The 18,526-nt window shown below is 41.6% G+C and overlaps 1 protein-coding gene and 1 non-coding gene across 2 annotated transcripts; both read left to right on the top strand.

The window, feature by feature from the left end:
* Positions 1-3,636: 3,636 nt before the first annotated feature.
* Positions 3,637-11,205, top strand: rps3 (ribosomal protein S3). The gene is made up of 7 exons (XM_072262818.1): positions 3,637-3,744; positions 3,927-4,057; positions 7,151-7,244; positions 8,924-9,018; positions 9,845-10,032; positions 10,261-10,463; positions 11,107-11,205. Exons 1-6 carry the CDS (start codon positions 3,715-3,717, stop codon positions 10,458-10,460), a joined length of 738 nt encoding a protein of 245 aa, XP_072118919.1. The 5' UTR covers positions 3,637-3,714; the 3' UTR covers positions 10,461-10,463; positions 11,107-11,205.
* Positions 10,878-11,025, top strand: LOC140201039 (small nucleolar RNA SNORD15). The gene has a single exon (XR_011886767.1). It is a non-coding gene; the product is annotated as a small nucleolar RNA SNORD15 (small nucleolar RNA).
* Positions 11,206-18,526: the final 7,321 nt, after the last annotated feature.

Below are 18,526 nucleotides of genomic sequence, written 5' to 3'. Positions count from 1 at the left end.
TGATTGCAGAATGATTTAGGTTTCATAAGCAGAATCAAAGCAAGGGGAATCCATTTCAATGTACAAGACTGAAATGAAGAGAATGCCTGAGCATAGTCAGTTCAGTAATGGTCTTAATGATGCACTGAATGATCGATTAGTTTGTGGAATCTTAAAATAAAATATTCAAAAATTCTTCCTAACAGAAGCATAACTTACAGTACATTTAAATAAGCAATGAAAATTGTTTCAATGGAAACTGCAGACAGAGACGCAATTGAGTTGCTGTCAGAAATAAAAGTGAACATGGACAAAATTGCAGCTTCTAAACAGAAACCAGCCTGGCTGAACAAATTGTGTTACCATTGTGACAGAGGCTCACTTAGCCCAAATAAATGCAGATTTAAAGGTGAAACTTAAAGTAGGACACATACAAAGAGCATGTTGGGCAGACAAAAATAAATGGACTGCACAGGGAAGAGGAAATGCTAAAAAGTCAAGTCGTGGTTTTAAAACGAGCCTTAATCTGCATGCTGTTGATGAAAAATCTGATAATCATGAGAGTAACACAGGACTGGGTAGCCTTAAAATTTACAGAGTAAAAATTAACAATAGACAAGCAATATGGCTTATACCAGAAGTGAATTGCAAATTATTTAATATGGAATTGAACACTGGCTGTTTCAGTCATTCCACAAATTGAGTTTGAAAGGCATTTCAAAGATACTTAAGCCTGCAGATATTCAGCCAAGAGCGTCTATTGGAGAAATGATAACTCCAGTGGGAATGACATCCCTAACAGTGGAATACAACAACCAACAAGCCACATTGAGGTTGTATGTGGTAAACACAGGAGGACCAAGCAAAAAAAAAGAAAGAAAAATAAAGCCAGGGGGACCAGCATTGTGGGGGCTAACTATTCACAGAAGTAATTAGCAATGCATTACTTTTATCCTCAATGTGGCTTTGTAACCAACAAATAATGCAATGTTTAAGTTTTGTTAGCTGGTTCTCCAGGTGGAATTAATGATGAAAGAAGACTTCCTTCTCTGGTCCAAGTGCGGAATGCCTTGCATTTTTAATAACTTGCTGTTCATATTCTCTCAAGCTACTTAGGGAGATAAATGGCTTGTTCTATTTGATCAGGGACCTCTGGAAAACTAGACTGGGTTCTGAAACAAAATGTTTTATTGCAACAAAATCCCTCTATGATGGCCCTCATTCCAACTGTAACCTTCCCACCCTTTTCCAACAGCTGTTATTCTGATGTTATTATTTGAACATTATATTAGAAATGGATGTAATTCAGTAGGAAAGGTCAGTCCAGACTTCATATGACTCCAGCTGAAGTTCAAACAAGGGGCTGGTGAAAGCTCAAAACTTTGAAGTCCTCTTTACATCTGCAATTGTAGCTTGCTGTTTCTAGATTTGCTGAAACACTCAGTAAATTATCTGGGACTCCTCACCAATCTTTGTGATCAAGCTGAAAAATCAGGCACCTGCAGAACCACTGCTTAGCAGAAGAGTTCAGTGTTAGCTTGAGACATACTACAGTGATAGCCTGACCAAGAAACCAAGATAGCTTCTCTGATCCACTCATCCTTGGATTGTCTGCTCATCAGCAGGTGCTGTGATCAAGGCTCAAGGGTCGAATCGGAGGTCTGGAATTTGAGACCTGGAACTGTAAGTCTCTCCGATTCTACTCTGCTGGGGTGGTTGAAAGCCCAACATCTGAGTTTCCCCATTTGAATTGTCAGCTGGAGGCTGCAGGGTTAAGAATATAGAATGTCTTGGAATTAGAGGATGTGTATATGTGTGGGAGGGAGGGAGGGAGGGAATGAGTGTTTTGCTGTTGTTATTTTGTTGCTTGTTGAGTTCTGTGTTGTTCTACCAAGCATTGTGAGTGTACTACGTTGGTGGTGGAATGGGTGACGACACTTGCCCCCAGCACACCCTTGGATGTGTTGCTTGTTAATGCAAACAACACATTTCACTGTATGTTTCAGTGTACACATGATAAATTTATGTGAAAATCTTGAGTCTTGCTTATGGTATCTATAACATTCTGTACATAAGAAATACAAATTTTTGGAGGTATCATGCAATAAAAAAATCTGTTTTAGATTAAAGATGCCTTCTCAGTCAATGTACCACATTTGAAATTTAACTAAATTTAAACTACAAAAGTTGGAGCTGACTTACCTGTATTAGACCAGAAGATATCACCGCATTGGCAAGCATGGATACACAAAGAGAGTGATTAGAAAATTTAAAAAAACATTACTAATATGATCGTTTACCTCAATGCTATTTATTGTTGGCATGTAAACCAATCCTCCAACCATGAAAAGAAAAGGCAAGCAACATCAATGTCCTCTTCCAGACTTACAGGTCCAGAACTGAGGTCCCATTTATTCTCTGTCAGCTACATTAAAAAGGCCAGAGCATTCACATATCTGATTTTAGACTCCCCTAACAGACACACTGTTCTGAGCTCTGTTATTGGAGGAGAATACAAGGCAGTCCAAGGAACAGATTCACAGCTGTGATCAAATCCTCCTTGGAAAATCAAGTGCAAGTTTATTGCCAATCACCCACATGCATATATACCACCAAACGTAACAACATGTCTCCAGACCAGGTGCACAACACAGTGCATATAACTCACACGCAACACATAGAGTTATATCACCACAAATGAAAAAATATATATTCCAGAAGATTGACATTTAGCATAAAGTGCATTTACAACACAATTCAAAAAGTAAGAAGTATAATGCCACCAACACTTCATAAAATGGATCATGTGCAGACTGGTTTAATTTAGCATCATGCTCAGCAGATGCATCATATTCGAGCAGACATCATATCAGTGCTGAGCATGATACAAAATTAAACTAATCCCAACTGTTCTTTCTTTGTGCTCACTGTCTTCAAGGTACCTATGGTCCATAACCACTGTGCTGTGCTTATATAAAGGCTACGAATGCCAGATCTGAAGAAAACTTCAGCAGATCCAGCAGCATATACAGAGGGGAAGCCAATTGTCAACCGTGCGTAATCCCATTCATGCCGCTCGGCCAGCTGAGCTATTCGGGATTGTTAACACAAGAGATTTGGTGGCTGCTCGAAATCTGGAGCAACACACACAAAATGCCAGAGAAATTCAGCAAGTCAATATCTCTCCAGGGGAATGAACAGCCAACATCTCGTCCCAAAACATCGCCCACCATAGATGCTGCCTGACTTACTGAGTTTCTCCAGCATCTTGTGTGTGTTGCTCAAGGAGATTGTTAATTGTTGATGATATAATGCACTCTGTCAATGCTTTTCCTTTACTGTGAAAGATTAACCTTATTCATAATATATACCCATACATAAAACACGATGCAAAAACTTTTTACATTCTCAGTGTCATTTGGTCAATGCATTCAGTACTGTTAACACTTTTTTTAATTCGCCACTCATGTGATTCTCATTTCTACCACCTCCAAGTACAGGTACTTGTGAGCAGAATAATCGGTCTGCACAGCACTTTTCAGTATATGCGGCCACAGCAAGCCCTATGACTAAAAACAAACTACAAAGACCATAAAGCCAAGCGTCCTTGCGCGCGCCCCACGTGGGCCGTCCTTCTCTTCCATTGGCAGAAATCTTTCGGCGGAAGTGTTAGCCCAGTTAAATCACTTCCGCTGGGACGACCTCTTCCCTTTTGCCGCGGATCCGTGACGGAAGATGGCGGCTCAGATCTCGAAGAAGCGAAAGGTGAGGCTGGGAAGATGGGTCCGTTACCGGTAGCGGGGGCAATTCCGGCTCGGGATGGTCCCACGCGGGTGTTCGCCGACGTTGGTGGCCGGACGGTGTGCTGGTGATGCGTGATGTTGTAGGATGGATGAGGATTGTCTGCCAGAGTCTTAACATGGCGCTGACTGTCGTCTGTCTTTTAGTTCGTCGCGGACGGGATCTTCAAGGCCGAGCTTAATGAGTTCTTGACCCGCGAGTTGGCCGAGGACGGCTACAGCGGCGTGGAGGTGCGCGTCACCCCAACCCGGACCGAGATCATCATCCTGGCCACCAGGTAAAAGGCCGCGTCTGTGACTCCGGTCCCGGCCGCCGCAACTTCTGGTGAGGATGGGGCCGGGCGCCCTGTGGTTCCTACAAGTGGTCGCACACCTGAAGCTGCAGCTTCAGGTGAGGAAAGAGGCCCAATACGCTGATACACAGAGTTACCCAGTTACTTACAGTGGTGATGCTTCTGCAACTTAAGTGGGGATTGGGCCGGACACCCTGTGGTCCACAACGTTTCAGAAATGGGTCACTGGGCTTCTTGCAGTTAGTCCTGAAGCTGCTTCTATTAGCCCTTAATCCAAGCAACACACAGCAGGCCAGGCAGCATCTCTAGGAAGCACCCTGGCCTGCTGCGTTCACCAGCAACTTTTATGTATTGCTTGAAATTCCAGCATCTGCAGATTTCCTCGTGTTTGAGCCCTTAATCCAAATAGGTTCATTGGGGGTTGTTTGTTTGTTGTGTATGTCTCCACACTGCACCTGTAGTTATATTAGAGCTGAATAAGAATGGAATTATTTGCTATGTCCCATTTGGGAATATTGTAAATATAGTGTATGATTAAGATATATGGTAAAGGTAGATTAGCTAACTAAGCCTAACTGGTGTCCTTATTGATATAGTTTTCAATAACACTTAAGCTGTATACAAGGGAGACACAAAATCTGCAGATGGTTGAAATCTAGACAAAGAGACAAGATGCTGCAGAATCTCGGGGGCAGTATAACAGATACTAGAATAACTTGATGCTGAATTGTTTGAGCATTTTGTGTATTGCTCAGGGTTTGTACAGGCATTTACACAGCCCTGGTGCAATCTGTTTTAAGATGTTTCTGTTTTAACTCTATGACTTGTTAATTTTCAATTGTCAAGCTAGAATGTAATTTTGCAACAATTTTTCTCAGTACTTGCATGAGGAACGGGAGCTGATGTGGGCCATGCTGACATGAAGATCTGCTCCACAGTTTTGTGCATTTATAGTTCCTGGTTATTGGCCATACCAGCATTCCCATTGCTTTCTCTGTCACCCTTGGTTAGCATATAGTTCTGAATTCAGTTGACCTACTTGTCTACTTCTTGAGAAAGTATAAACTCATTAGCAGCAGGAATTGAACCCAAGTATGATAGCTGGCACTGTAAAGTGTTAGAGAACCTGGTCAAAGTTGATTGAAAGGGGACATTTGTAAAGATGGTGGTACACTACCTTGCCTGGAGTTTCTGGGAATATCGGGAAAGGAGGATGAGGCAACCGTGGCTGACAAGGGAAGTCTTGACTGCATAAGAATAAGGGTTTGCAGTACAGCAAAAAAATAGTGGGGAGCTGGAGGATTGGGAGTTTTTAAAACCCAACAGAAAAACGATATAACGTGAGAAGCAGTGAAAGCAATAATATAAGAGGATATAGGAAGGTTTTTTCAGATGTATAGAGTAAAATGGATGTTGGACTGCTGGAGAGGTAGTAATGGGGAATGAATTGAAGAAAGTATTTTGCATCAGTCTTCACTAGAAGGCACCAGCAGCATGTCAGGGATTAAAGCCAGGACAAAGTGAATGTAGAATCATTAGGGATGCTGAAACGTTAATGTCACTCTGCTCTTTAAGAAAGGAGGGAGGCAAAGGGCAGGAATCGTGGGTCAACTAGTCTGACTTCAGCGGTTGGCAAGAAGTTAAGAAGAGCCTATTATTAAGGATGAGGTAATAGTAGGAAGACAAGAAAGGAGAATCTGTGGACTTTGTTTATTTGGATTTTCAGAAGGCCTTTGACAAGGTGTCACACATGAGGCTGCAAAACTAAATACGGGCCCTTGGTATTACCAGAAAAATACGAACCAGGTTAGGAAGGTTGGCTAGAATCTTGCCAGAAGGCAAAGAATGGATATAAAGGGGGCCGTTTCTAGTTAGCTGCCAGTGACTAGTGGTATTCCACAGGGTTTGGTGTTTTACCACAAATTTTCATATTACAGGTTAATGTTCTGGGTGACTAAATTGGTTGCTTTGTAGCCAAGTTTGCAGACAGGTGGGGGGGCAGGAAATGTTGAAGCAGAGAATCTGCAGAAGGACTTGGACAGAATAGGAGAATGTGCTGAGATGTGGCCTAATTCTGCTTCTATGGCCTGTGTCTTATCGAAGCATTTGTGTAAATGGTTCATAAAGTTTAAAAATAAATTTATTATTGTGGTACACGAGCCATCATATACAACCCTGTGATTCTTTTTCTTGTGAGGAACCTCAGTAAGTTCAAGAAACACAATAGAATCGATGCAAGACTGCAGTCAACAAGGCAAACAAGTGTGCAATTTTTTTAAAAAGTACAGAAGAGGAATAATGAATAAATAGCAATAAATATCAAGAATGAGATGGAGTATCCTTGAAAGTCCGTCTGGTTCAGTGGGAATAGTTCAGTGAGGCATGCGAGTGAAGTTAATCCCCTTTGGTTCAAGAGCCTGATGGTTGAGGGGTAACAACTGTTCCTGGACCCTTTTGTGTGGGTTCTGAGGCTCCTGTGTGAGAAGAGATCATGGCCCGGGTGATGGGTGTCCTTGATGGATGGTGTAATAAATGTAACAAAAAATGTAGCCATTGTTTGATTCTTGCCACCATCTTTGGCAGTACATCACAGATGTTAACGATTCTGTTGAAAGAAACCTTTTCCTTCTCACCTTGGTTTTGATATTCTGACTGGGGAAAGGATTCTGAGCACTGTATCTATGCCTTTTTGTATTCCTTTATTCACTTCAGGGAAAAGAGAGCACATCCAATCTCCATAAGTTTTCGGATCTAGGCAACATCCTGGTGAATCTCCTGTGCACTCTCTATAATGCAGTCACACCTTTACTGTAATGTGGCAACCAGAGCTACACAGATTAATCCCAACCTGTGTTGCAACGCAGCATCCCAACTTTTACACCTCTATGCCCTGGCCTATGAAGGCAAACATGCTGCCTTCATCCTATCAAACCTGTGTTGAAAATTTCTAGCTTGAATAAGACTGTAAGGGTAAAAAGTAGTATCTAAATATTTTTGTTATTGCTCCTCTTCACACTGTGCTTCAGAAAATCCAAGTTGTGCTAGAAAGTAACCAATAACGATTGGTTAATTTCTCAGGACTCAGAATGTGCTTGGTGAGAAAGGTCGCCGAATCCGTGAGCTGACTGCTGTAGTTCAGAAGAGATTTGGTTTCCCTGAAGGAAGTGTTGAGGTAAGTTGAGGTGTGGGGATCTGAAGGGACTTGGTGTCACTTTCATTGTTTAACATAGTGTCCTTTGGCTCAGTTGACTGAAGCAATGTTTTCTCCCTTGATGCCTTCTATGATGTTCGATGACGAGTCAGATGGGAGTGTGACTTGTGTCAGGATTCCTGATGCAGTTGGCATGTTCTATGCTGCTGATTTTGGGGTCCTGAACAATATACCCTTTGATGACTCAGGCATTTGTCTGAGAAGGTTTCAGCGCAGAAGTTGTCCGTCTTAATGGAAGATTGCTGATAAGTTTTTGATAATTCTGGGGAAATTTGAGGTGATGGGAATATGCAGTAAATGGGCAGATACTAGGGTTTGGAAGTGGGGGGTTTGCATAGGGACATTGGCATGTCTATAGATCCTTAAGCATAGAGAAATATGTCAAAATGTGGATTAAAAGATTTTTGCTGTGCTTTATTATCTAACGCCTAGGGTATGAGAATGGAGGTGGGGATTCTAAAACCATATAACAGTTTTACCTTGATGTAACTTGAGTATTGCATAAAGCTCTTGTCACCATCTTAATGGAGAAGTTGCAGAAGAGAATTGTGTGGATGTTGCTGAAAAAAATTTGGTATGATTTAAAATTAGATAAATGAGCAGAATTTTCTGTGAAAGGTAGTGGAATGTTTTATTAAGGTGCATAAATTGGGTGGCTTTGATAAATTGGAAGAATCAGTTGACCTCAGCAAGTGGATCAAAAGCCAGGATGGCTTTATTATTCATTATTTGAAAAATTAACCTGCGGTGAGAAAGTAGTGTTCCCAGTGGCTAGTATTGGTCTGTATCATGTTCCCTGAAAGGGGTGGTAGCAACAGAAATCCTCACATTTAATTATACTTGGCTAATGGAATCTATAGCTTAATCTTCCGGATTGAGGAAGACTTGATTCCGCTTGGTTTTGTGGCTAATGGGGTTAATTGGGGAATGCTAGACTTCCAAAGGTGACTAGGGTGGGTGGGTGGCTAGCCCATGAGGTGGTGCTCTCTCTGTTCTTCGCTCTCGATGGCATGGGATTGAGGTTCTCAGTACCACCTGTATGCTCCTGTTTTGAGTGATGTGAATTTGGAGGCCTTTGCAGAATTTTTGATACTAGCCACGTTTCATAAGCGAGTCAAGGCAGCAATTAGTGCTTTCTGATCAAGTTTACTGCCAGATCTGTTTATGAAATTCTAGTCCTTTCCCTCAATTAACCAAAGGTTATGGTGGTATATCTCCTCAATATCTGCCTTCACCAAATGGTTGTTCCTGAGACCTGGGAGAAGGTCTGTGTTGTAATGTTGGAGGTCTGAGTGAGGCAGGTTGGTGGAGAATCTTGATCTTGTGGACGTTGAGTGCAAGGCTGATCCCTGTATGCTTTGGTGAACAAGCTGGTGGTGTCTTGGAACTTAGATCTGGAGTGTTGTTACCACTGAGTGAAGAGTTCCCTATTAGTTGTGAATATCAACTCCATTCCCACAATGTTTTCGAGGTGAGATTGAGGAAAGCAAGGCCTTGTTTCACTCCATTGGGCCAAGTGGGCATGTCTGAATAGTTCTCATTTTGGAATGCATTGTGCCAATGTCTGACTACATTTCTTCTGAGCAGAAGTGTTGCAATGGAATTTAAGCTCGTGGAATAATGTACATTTTCTTCCCCAGCTCTATGCTGAAAAGGTTGCCACTCGGGGGCTTTGTGCCATTGCACAGGCTGAATCTCTGCGCTACAAGCTGCTGGGAGGACTGGCTGTACGAAGGTAAGGTGGTGGTTTCAACCTCATGTTTTGTGTTAAGTAACTTTGAAAATAGATTTCAAGGGCTTGTAAAGAAAGCATCTAATCAAATGAGTTTGTATGACCACAAAACTTACAGTAATTATATAAAACATCTAGCATAGAGCAAGGGTTCCCAACCTTTTTATGCCGTAGGCCCCTACCATTAATAGGTGTCTGTGGACCCCAGGTTGGGAACCTTTGGCTTAGAAGATTGTTAATTCATGCTAACACTAAAGCCTACTTTGGACTGTAAAGGATTGTTGGTTCAATCACACAGAAAAGGTCAAATAGGCAAACTGAAATTTGGAGTGTAGAATTGTTGGAGGTGCTATTGTTTGCCTATTTGTTAATCCAGACACTCATTTTCAGACCAAGCTTCAGTTCTGGAAAACACATACTTTATAAATTTTACAGAATTGTTGATCGGTCATTGGGGGCTGTTTCAGAAGACTACTACAAGTTTGACGTGCAAAGTTACAGTGGTGGTTGTTAGGTTTGGTATTGTTTCAAAATAAAGTAAATGATCAGACTTGTTGACACCATTGATAAGTAAAGGTGATTTGTTTTAATTTTTCTGCTGAAGTTGTGAATGACGTAGTACAAATAGTCTTAGCTTTGGTATTGTTGCTCATAATCCTCCGACGATGATTAGGGAGCACTGGTCTACTCCCAGGTGTGCCATCTGCTCATTCAAAAGGTTCTAGTTATTCCTAAACCACCTGAGTAATCCTGCTTTGGATTATTTTGTAGGTAGGAGTTGCCGTACACTTTTTTAATGAAACTGAAAACATGTAATATTCCTTTCCAGAGCCTGCTATGGTGTTCTCCGCTTCATCATGGAGAGCGGTGCCAAGGGCTGTGAGGTAGTAGTTTCTGGAAAGCTTCGAGGCCAGAGAGCCAAATCCATGAAGTTTGTTGATGGTCTAATGATCCACAGTGGTGATCCTGTGAACTACTATGTTGATACAGCTGTGCGTCATGTACTGCTAAGACAAGGTGAGCATGTCGTTCTGTGCGTTGTTCGTTAACGTCACTTGTAAAACCTATAGAATACTTCTAGTTTCCAAAAAATGCAGGCTTAATCTGCCTTCCCTGGTACTTGGAAATGTATTTTTCCTTTGACCCCAGGTTTTCATGGAGACAATCATGCCTGAGCTGAAGTTTTTAACATAATCCCTGGTACCTGTTCCATTCCAACATTGACCTATTTTTTTTCCTTCACAGGTGTATTAGGCATAAAAGTGAAAATTATGCTACCCTGGGACCCAAGTGGTAAAATTGGACCCAAGAAACCTCTTCCTGATCACGTCAGCATTGTTGAGCCCAAGGATGAAATCTTGCCAACTACACCCATTTCAGAACAGAAGGGAGGCAAACCAGAGCAGCCTGTAATCCAGCAGCCAGGGCCAGTTCCTACTGCATAATTGGTAAGACATTAATTCCCAGTGCCGTACTCTGAAGCTGAGTGGAGAGGAGGGAATACATCATGAGTATCTTTGTGATACTTTGAATTTTGTACTAGTGCACAGAGAAATATTTGTTTCCAGTGAGTGTCCTCAGAGCAAAGCTTTGTATTAGCTAGATTCACTGAAGTAGAGCATTTAAAATAGATTGCAGCTGTTGAAGGTAACCCTTTGCTTTCATTTGAATGTTTCCTTTGGGTAATTGTTGCCGCAGTAACAAAACTAGAGTGAAGTGTTTCCTGGTAGAAATTATGAATTTAAATTTGACCATTCTAGTAATTTTGTATGACGGTTATGGTGGTGAGAAATAATGTTGCCACTACAACCCAGGCCCCAGGAACAATTTTTATAATCAAATTGCTACAGTATTTGTAAAGCCTTCAGTGATGATATTGATGACGAGTCTGCTAAGACTAGATCTGTTTCGGGATACCTGATCCAGGTAGCATGTTCTGTGCTGCTGTGTATTGAGGTTCCCGAGCACAGTGTGTCTTTGACTGATGACTGAGGCATTTGTCTGAGAAGAGCTAAACAACAAAATATGTGCATGCTGTTTACAGATTACATATTAAGCACCTCTAATATTTGCTTTTTATGTTTTTTGCAGGTATGGTATCATCTGAAGGCTAATTTTCTGTAATATTGCAATAAAACAGAACCAAAAAAAACCCGTGTTACTCGTTTTAATTTACATTCAACGCCAGTGTTGGATAACTAAATTGCAATTACTGAAACTGCTTCCTCCCTGGAAGTCAGGTAATAATATGTTGCATTGCCACATGTATGATTCGTTAACATTAGAGTCCCATCAGCTTGGATTTTGTAGACTAGTTGTATAATTTGAAGGAAGATTCACAAATTGTCAAGAAATTTCAAGTTTATTATGAAGGTATATACATGAAACCATATTCAACCCTGAGATCCATTTTCTTGTGAGTGATCGGAGTAAATAAGAGATGCATAAATCAATAAAAGACCATATCCAACAGGGCAAACTGTGTGCAGAAGAACTCAACAAACTGTGTAAGTACAAAGACAAAAAAAAAAGAACTTTTTAAAAAAAAATAAAGGGATTAAATACTGAGAACATGAGATGAAAAGTCCTTGAGGGTGAGTCCACTTCGGTGATAGGGTGAGTGAAGTTACCCCTCTGATTCAAGAGCCAGATGGTTGAGGAGTAATGACTTCCTGAACTTGGTGTGGGTCCTGAGGTTCCTGTACCACCTTCCTGATCAATATTGCTGTCCTGTGACAGCGATCCATCTAATGTACTCAATGGTGGGGGGCTTTACCCATTATGGACTGGGCTGTATCTACTTTCTGTAGAAGGGCAGTAATGCAATCAGTCAATATACTCTCCATTGCACATCTATAGAAGTTTGTCAGAGTTTTAGATGACATGCCAAATTTGCACAAACTGAGAGGAGGTGTTGCTGTGCATTTAAGTGCTGAACCTAGGACAGACCCTCTGCAATTATAACAGGAATTTAAAGAGGCTGTCCTGCTCCACTTTCTCTTTTGATGAGGGCTGGCCCATGGACATCTGGTTTCCTCCTGAAGTCAATAATCAGCTCCTTGGTTTTGCTGGCATTGAGGGGTGACACCACTCAGCCAGATTTTTAATCTCCGTTCTATATGTTGATTTGACCCCACTATTGACTTGGCCAATGATAGTGGTATTAGATTAGATACAACAGTACAAAGCAATACCGTAATTTGATAAAGAGCAGACCATGGGCACGGTTAAAAAAAAAGTCAAAGTCCGGATAGCCCCATCATCTCACGCAGACAGTAGAAGGGAGAAACTCTCCCTGCCATGAACATCCAAGCACCGCAAACTTGCTGATGCAGGGGACTCCGAGTCCATCAGAACCATCTGAGCACTTCGACCCCACCCCAGCCACTGAACAAGAAGCAAAGCCAAGGACTCGGGGCCTTCCCTTCCGGAGATTCTGGATCACACAGTAGCAGCGTAACAGGCATTTCATATGCCAGCAAATTTAAATATGACACAGGCTATGTTTGGCCTCGGTCATAAAAATAAAGGTGATATTAATTGCGGAGGTGATACTGTTGCCAATCCGAACTGACGGGTCTGCAAGTGTTGAAATTGAAGATCCAGTTGCACAAGAAGGTATTGTGGCCAAAGTTTTGAACTTATGATTAGTATTGAGGGGATGGTAGTATTAAATGCTTGGCTGTAGTCAATAAAGAGCAACCTGATGTGTCCATCTTTGCTGTCCAGATGTTCCAGGGTTGAGTGAAGAGCCAAAGAAATGGCATCTGCGTTGACCTACTGGAGTGGATCTAGGTGGCTTCTCATGAGTTGATTTTTTTTAGCACCAACCTTTCAAAGCACTTGACATTGAATGCAAGTGCTACTGGATAATGGTCAGTGAGGCAGGTTACCACATTCCACACCACCAGGGTAATTGGTGAACTTGGCCAGGTAGCCTATCTGGGCCGGATGATTTCTGTGGGTTCGCCATCCTGAAGGATGCTCTCATGTTGGCCTCAGATTGAAATCACAGGGTTGTCGAGGTCTATGGGAGTAGGTGAAGGTGCCTCCATTTTATCATATGCTATTAAACAGTTGGTGATTCAACTGTTCAAAAATACAAGCTAGAGTACTGTAATTTCAGCTATCAAATACACTAGCTACTAAAGTTAAAGTCACTGGGATTGCAAACTTGCTCGGTCAGATGAGATTCTGAAGTGGGTTGGGGTGCAAATAGTGGGCAAGTTGTAAAAGTAAGCTGTTACATTTCTTCCTGAGATTAAAAGTATCTATGCAAAACTCTATTAAAGATGAGAAGGACAAGATTGCATGTATCATCTGTATCTGAATTCTTAATGGTTTATATGGCCTACGCCTGCTTCGTCTGTTCAATGTCTTCTGGTGACTGGAGACATTCAGTCTGGGAGAGGATTAAGTTATAACTAGTTATTGGATTCTTTAGTTCCAGCATTGAAGCTTGGCTTGAAGTTGCCATTCTAATACTACATTGTGTGCCAGGACAGTTCAGATGTAGTTCTTGAGAAATAACATGCATTGTACTGTTGTATAATAAGTTATTTTAGGTTAGGTACTTCAAATTTAAAACATCGTTATCCTTTTGATAGTTTGTCAAGATTGTTTATTTAATCATTCTTTGACATGCAAGCATAAAGGAGAACAAAATAATTGTTGGGCTGGGTTTAATGCAGCATTAAAAAAACAGCATAAAGAATGCAATAAAAAGGACAGAAAAGAATAACATGATTGAAATATCCTTCAGTTATGAAAAGATTGGATGCTTGTTTTGTAGCGAGCTGATGACACTGAAGCTCTCCTAGTGCACCCTTGGGGTGTGGGAGGTGGGGTGGATATGTAGACAGCAGTACTGTAGCTGGCATTCATCTGCATGATGTTCGGTTGCCACAAAATAGCGACTGCCATCTTCCCTGGAGTTTTTCCACAGGGAGCTCCCGTCTGTGTGGAATAGGATTATCCTGCTAATATGGACATGTTGCCACTCTTATGTGACAGCTTTAATAATAACAAATTATAGCAAACCAGCTCGGTAGTGTGGTGGCTAGTGCATTGCTTTACAGTGTCAGTGACCTGGGTTCAGATCCTGTCACAGTAAAGAGTTTGTATGTGACTGTGTGACAGTTTCCCCTGGGTGCTCTGGTTTCCTCCGACATCCTAGAGATGTACTACTTAGTAGGTTTATAATTGGGTGGAGTGAGTTCATTGAGCCAGAACCTGTCATTGTGCTGTATCTCTAAATAAAATAATCTGGTATCCATAGCAACACACACACACAGCACTGGAAGAACACAGGTTAGGCAACATATTAGGAAATTAATAAACAGTCAATGTTTCGGACTGAGATCCTTCATAAGGACTGGAAGGGAAAAGGGAAGATGCCAAAACAAGGCTTCCCTCCGTGGAGGAGCAATACCTTATGTCTGAGAAGCTTCCAATCTGAAGGCATAAGCATTGATTTCTCCTTCCATTTAAAAAAAGTTCCCTCCTTCCCACTTTGGCTCTCTTACCTTTTCTTAACTGCCTATCATTCACCCTGGGTCCCGTTCTCCTATGATCCACTCTCCTCTATCGGATTAATTCCTCTCCAGCACTTCACCTTTCTTACCTACCTGACTTCACCTATGACCTAGTCTCCTCCTCTCTTCCCCCACCCCCTGTATGAAGAAGGGTCTCAGCCAGAAACGGCGACTGTTTGTTTACTTCCATAGATACTGCCTCACTTGCTGAGTTCCTCCAGCATTTTGTGTGTGTTGCCAGAGCAAGAACGTGGAAGGAGGAGGTGGAGTAAAAGATGAAAGGTGATAGGTGGAAGGAGGAGGAATCTGGAGAGGGGAAAGGGAAGGAGGAGGGGCACTGAGGGGGGGGGGGATGATAGGCAGGTGAGGAGAAGCAATAAGAGGCCAGAGTGGGGAATTGAAGAGGGAGGGGGAAAAATTACCAAAAGTTGGAGAAATCAATGTTGACACCTTCAGGTTGGAGGCTACCTAGATGGAATATGAGGTGTTCCTCCTCCAACCTGAGTGTGGCCTCATTGTGGCAAAAGAGCAGGCTGTACACCAACATGTCAGAATCTGGTATCCAAGTGTTTGGAGCTTATTGTCTGGAATCAACTGTCAGTCCAGAGAGTAAGTGGGTTCTGGACCCAGAATCTAGAGTGTTTGTATATTTCCTGCTCCCTTTAGACTTTCTTGGGTTCATAGCAACGTGTATTAAGTTATACTGCAACATATAAAATACAATGTGAAAAGTGTCTATGGGTATTAAGTGGTAGTGCTGAACTGGCAAATTTGCCAAAGTTCCAAGAATGAGGGAATAAGGCATCCACTGAAATTTATTTATTTAGTGATGCTGTGTGGAGCAGGAGTAAGTCCTTCAAGCCATGCCACCCCTGCAGCCCCTGACAGACCTGATTAACCCTACCCCATACATGGGACAAGTTACAATGACAAATTAACCTACTCAGTGTCTCTGGACTGTGGGAGGAAACTGGAGCTCCCAGGGGAAACCCACACATTCCATGGGGAGGATCTACACATGACATTTACAGATGACATTGGAATTGAACTCTGGAACACCTCGCGCTTTAATAGCGTTGTGCTAACCGCTATGCTACTGTGGTGTGAGAAGAAATTGCTCCTCATCTCCAATCTTAAGTGGCTTACCAATTACCTCAACAACAGCAGCAACTGTTCAAGCTGTGGATTAATGATGCACAGTAGTTGTGCAATATGTTGCCAGCAAGCCACAGTTCTTGGAAATGGGCAATTTTGACCCACCAAGTCCGCTAGTTTCTAAAATGATCACATTTGCTTGATTTTTTTCTCCCCACTGACCTATTGTACCTTCCTTCCTATCAATTCCTCCCTCAGTAAACAATGTAGTGGCCATTTAGTGGGAATGAGACAATCCTACCAATGGGACATATTGGAGTTGGGTGAAAGAAAAGAAACTCGTCAAGAGGATACAAACTGAAGATGGATCAAACCTGGATCACTGAAGATACCCAGTGACTGAAGAATCATGAAAACTTAGGTTCTTCTGTGCTCCGGGATTTATGTACATGGGAGGAAAAATATAGAAGATGGTGCAGCAAAGATCTAACCTGCACCCAGATTTCAAGATCTGCACATGAGTTTGGTTAATTGGAATTTGGGAGTTTATGGCTGTTTGGAAAGCATTTGAAGTAACTTTCATGACACAGAACTGTTGAAAGCTTTTGCTCTGGATCTGCAACCTTGCTTTAATTTTGTTAACTCAAAATTGCATTACCCTTGGTTTGGCTTAGTTTCCAAAACTCAGAAAATGTAAACTGAAGGGGGTGGGGAAAGAGGTGAATGTGTAAGGCAATCAAACGTGGATCCAAGACAGTGTGTCTGTCCTTGCTCCTGTCATAGTTCTCCTCTCCCCTTACAATATCTCGATTCAAATAAAAAATACATTCGCCGTTACATAGATTAGAAGCATTGATGTTATGTGCAAAAGGACCAGAATTGGAGGTATGCACTGTTGAGGATTGTATGATCAAAGAGATGAGCAAAATGAGATCAGAAGGCATAAAGCATTCTTCAATCAGTAAAAAATAAAGGCAAAATGTTATCCACTGCTCCATTAAGATATCAGTATGAGATTTGAAAGTAGAAGTACAGTATATCCATGCATATTTCCATGGTCAGATTCACATGCCAATATAGACTCCAATTATCCGTACTATTTTTTAAACAAAAATGATATACTCCAGGTTTTCATGATCCATTTACTATTTGTCTATTACAGTTCATATTGCCTGCTTTACATTTGGATTGGCCTTTCATCTAAATATTGTTTCTTAGTCTGTCATTACAAATAGTATCTTGTGCTCTTTAGATGGTATTGCAAATTATTCAAACGTACTATAATGTCACAAATGAGAAAATCTGCAGATGCTTGAAATTACTATATTTCACTCGACTTCTCTTGCCCCATCATTGAAATGTTCTAGTGCCTAAGAAGAATAATGTGAGCTGCCTTAATGACTATCGCACGGTAGCACTCACATCTACAGTGATGAAATGCTTTGAGAGGTTGATCATGATTAAACTGAACTCCTGCCTCAGTAAGGACCTGGCCCCATTGCAATTTGCCTATTCACCACAATAGGTCAATAGCAGATGCAATCTCAATGGCTCCCCACACAGCCTTAGACCACCTAGTCAGGATGCTGTTCATCGACCATAGCTCAACATTTAACACCATCGTTCCCACAATCCTGATTGAGAAGTTACAGAACCTGGGCCTCTGTATCTCCCTCTGCAACTGGATCCTCGACTTCCTAACTGGAAGATCATAATCTGTGTGGGTTGGTGATAATATCTCCTCCTCGCTGATGAACAACACTGGTGTACCTCAGGGGTGTGTGCTTAGCCCAATACTCTACTCTCTCTATACCCATGACTGTGTGACTAGGCATAGCTCAAATACCATCTATAAATTTGCTGACAATACAATCATTGTTGGTAGAATCTCAGATGGCAATGAGGGGGTGTACAGAAGCAAGATATACCAACTAGTGGAGTGGTGGCATAGCAACAACCTGGTACTCAACATCAGTAAGACAAAAGAGCTGATTGTGGACTTCAGGAAAGGTAATACGAAGGAACAGATACTAATCTTCAGAGAGGAATCAGAAGTGGAGAAAGTGAGCAGTTTCAGGTTCCTGGATGTCAAGATCTTTGAGGGCCTAACCTGGTCCCAATATATTGATGCATCTATAAAGAAGGCAAGACAGAGACTATACTTCATTAGGAGCTTGAAGAGATTTGGTACATCAGCAAAAACATTCAAAAACTTTTATAAATGTACCGTGGAGAGTATTCTGACAGGCTGCATCATTGTCTGGTATTGGGGTGGGGGGGTGACTACTGCACAGGACCGAAAGAAGCTGCAGAGGGCCATAAGTTTAGTTGGCTCCAGCTTGGGTACTGGCCTACAAAGTACCCAGGACATCTTCAAGGAGCGGTATCTCAGAAAGGCAGCGTCCATTATTAAGGATCTCCAGCACCCAGGACCTACATTTTTCTCACTGTTACCATCAAGTCGGAGGTACAGAAGCCTGAAGGCACACAGCGATTCAGGAACAGCTTCTTCCTCTCTGTCATCCAATTCCTGAATGGACATTGAACCCATGAACACTACCTCAATTTTTAATATATATTATTTCTGTTTTTGCACTATTTTTAATCTATTCAATATACATATACTGCAATTGATGGATTGATCTTTCTTCTAGATTATGTATTGCATGTATTGCATTTGCTGCTGCAAAGTTAACAAATTTTGCAAGACATGCCGGTGATAATAAACCTGATTCTAATTCTGTTCCCATGATATATGGACTCACTTTCAAAGACTCTTCATCTCATATTCTCAATATTTATTTATTATTATTATTTCTTTCTTTTTTGTTTTTGCACAGTTTTTTCATTGATTCTATTATGGTTATTATTCTATTATGGAT

Source organism: Mobula birostris, chromosome 7 (genome assembly GCF_030028105.1).
Source record: "Mobula birostris isolate sMobBir1 chromosome 7, sMobBir1.hap1, whole genome shotgun sequence".
NCBI classification, from domain to species: Eukaryota; Metazoa; Chordata; class Chondrichthyes; order Myliobatiformes; family Myliobatidae; genus Mobula; species Mobula birostris.
This window is presented reverse-complemented; position numbering and strand designations above follow the sequence as displayed.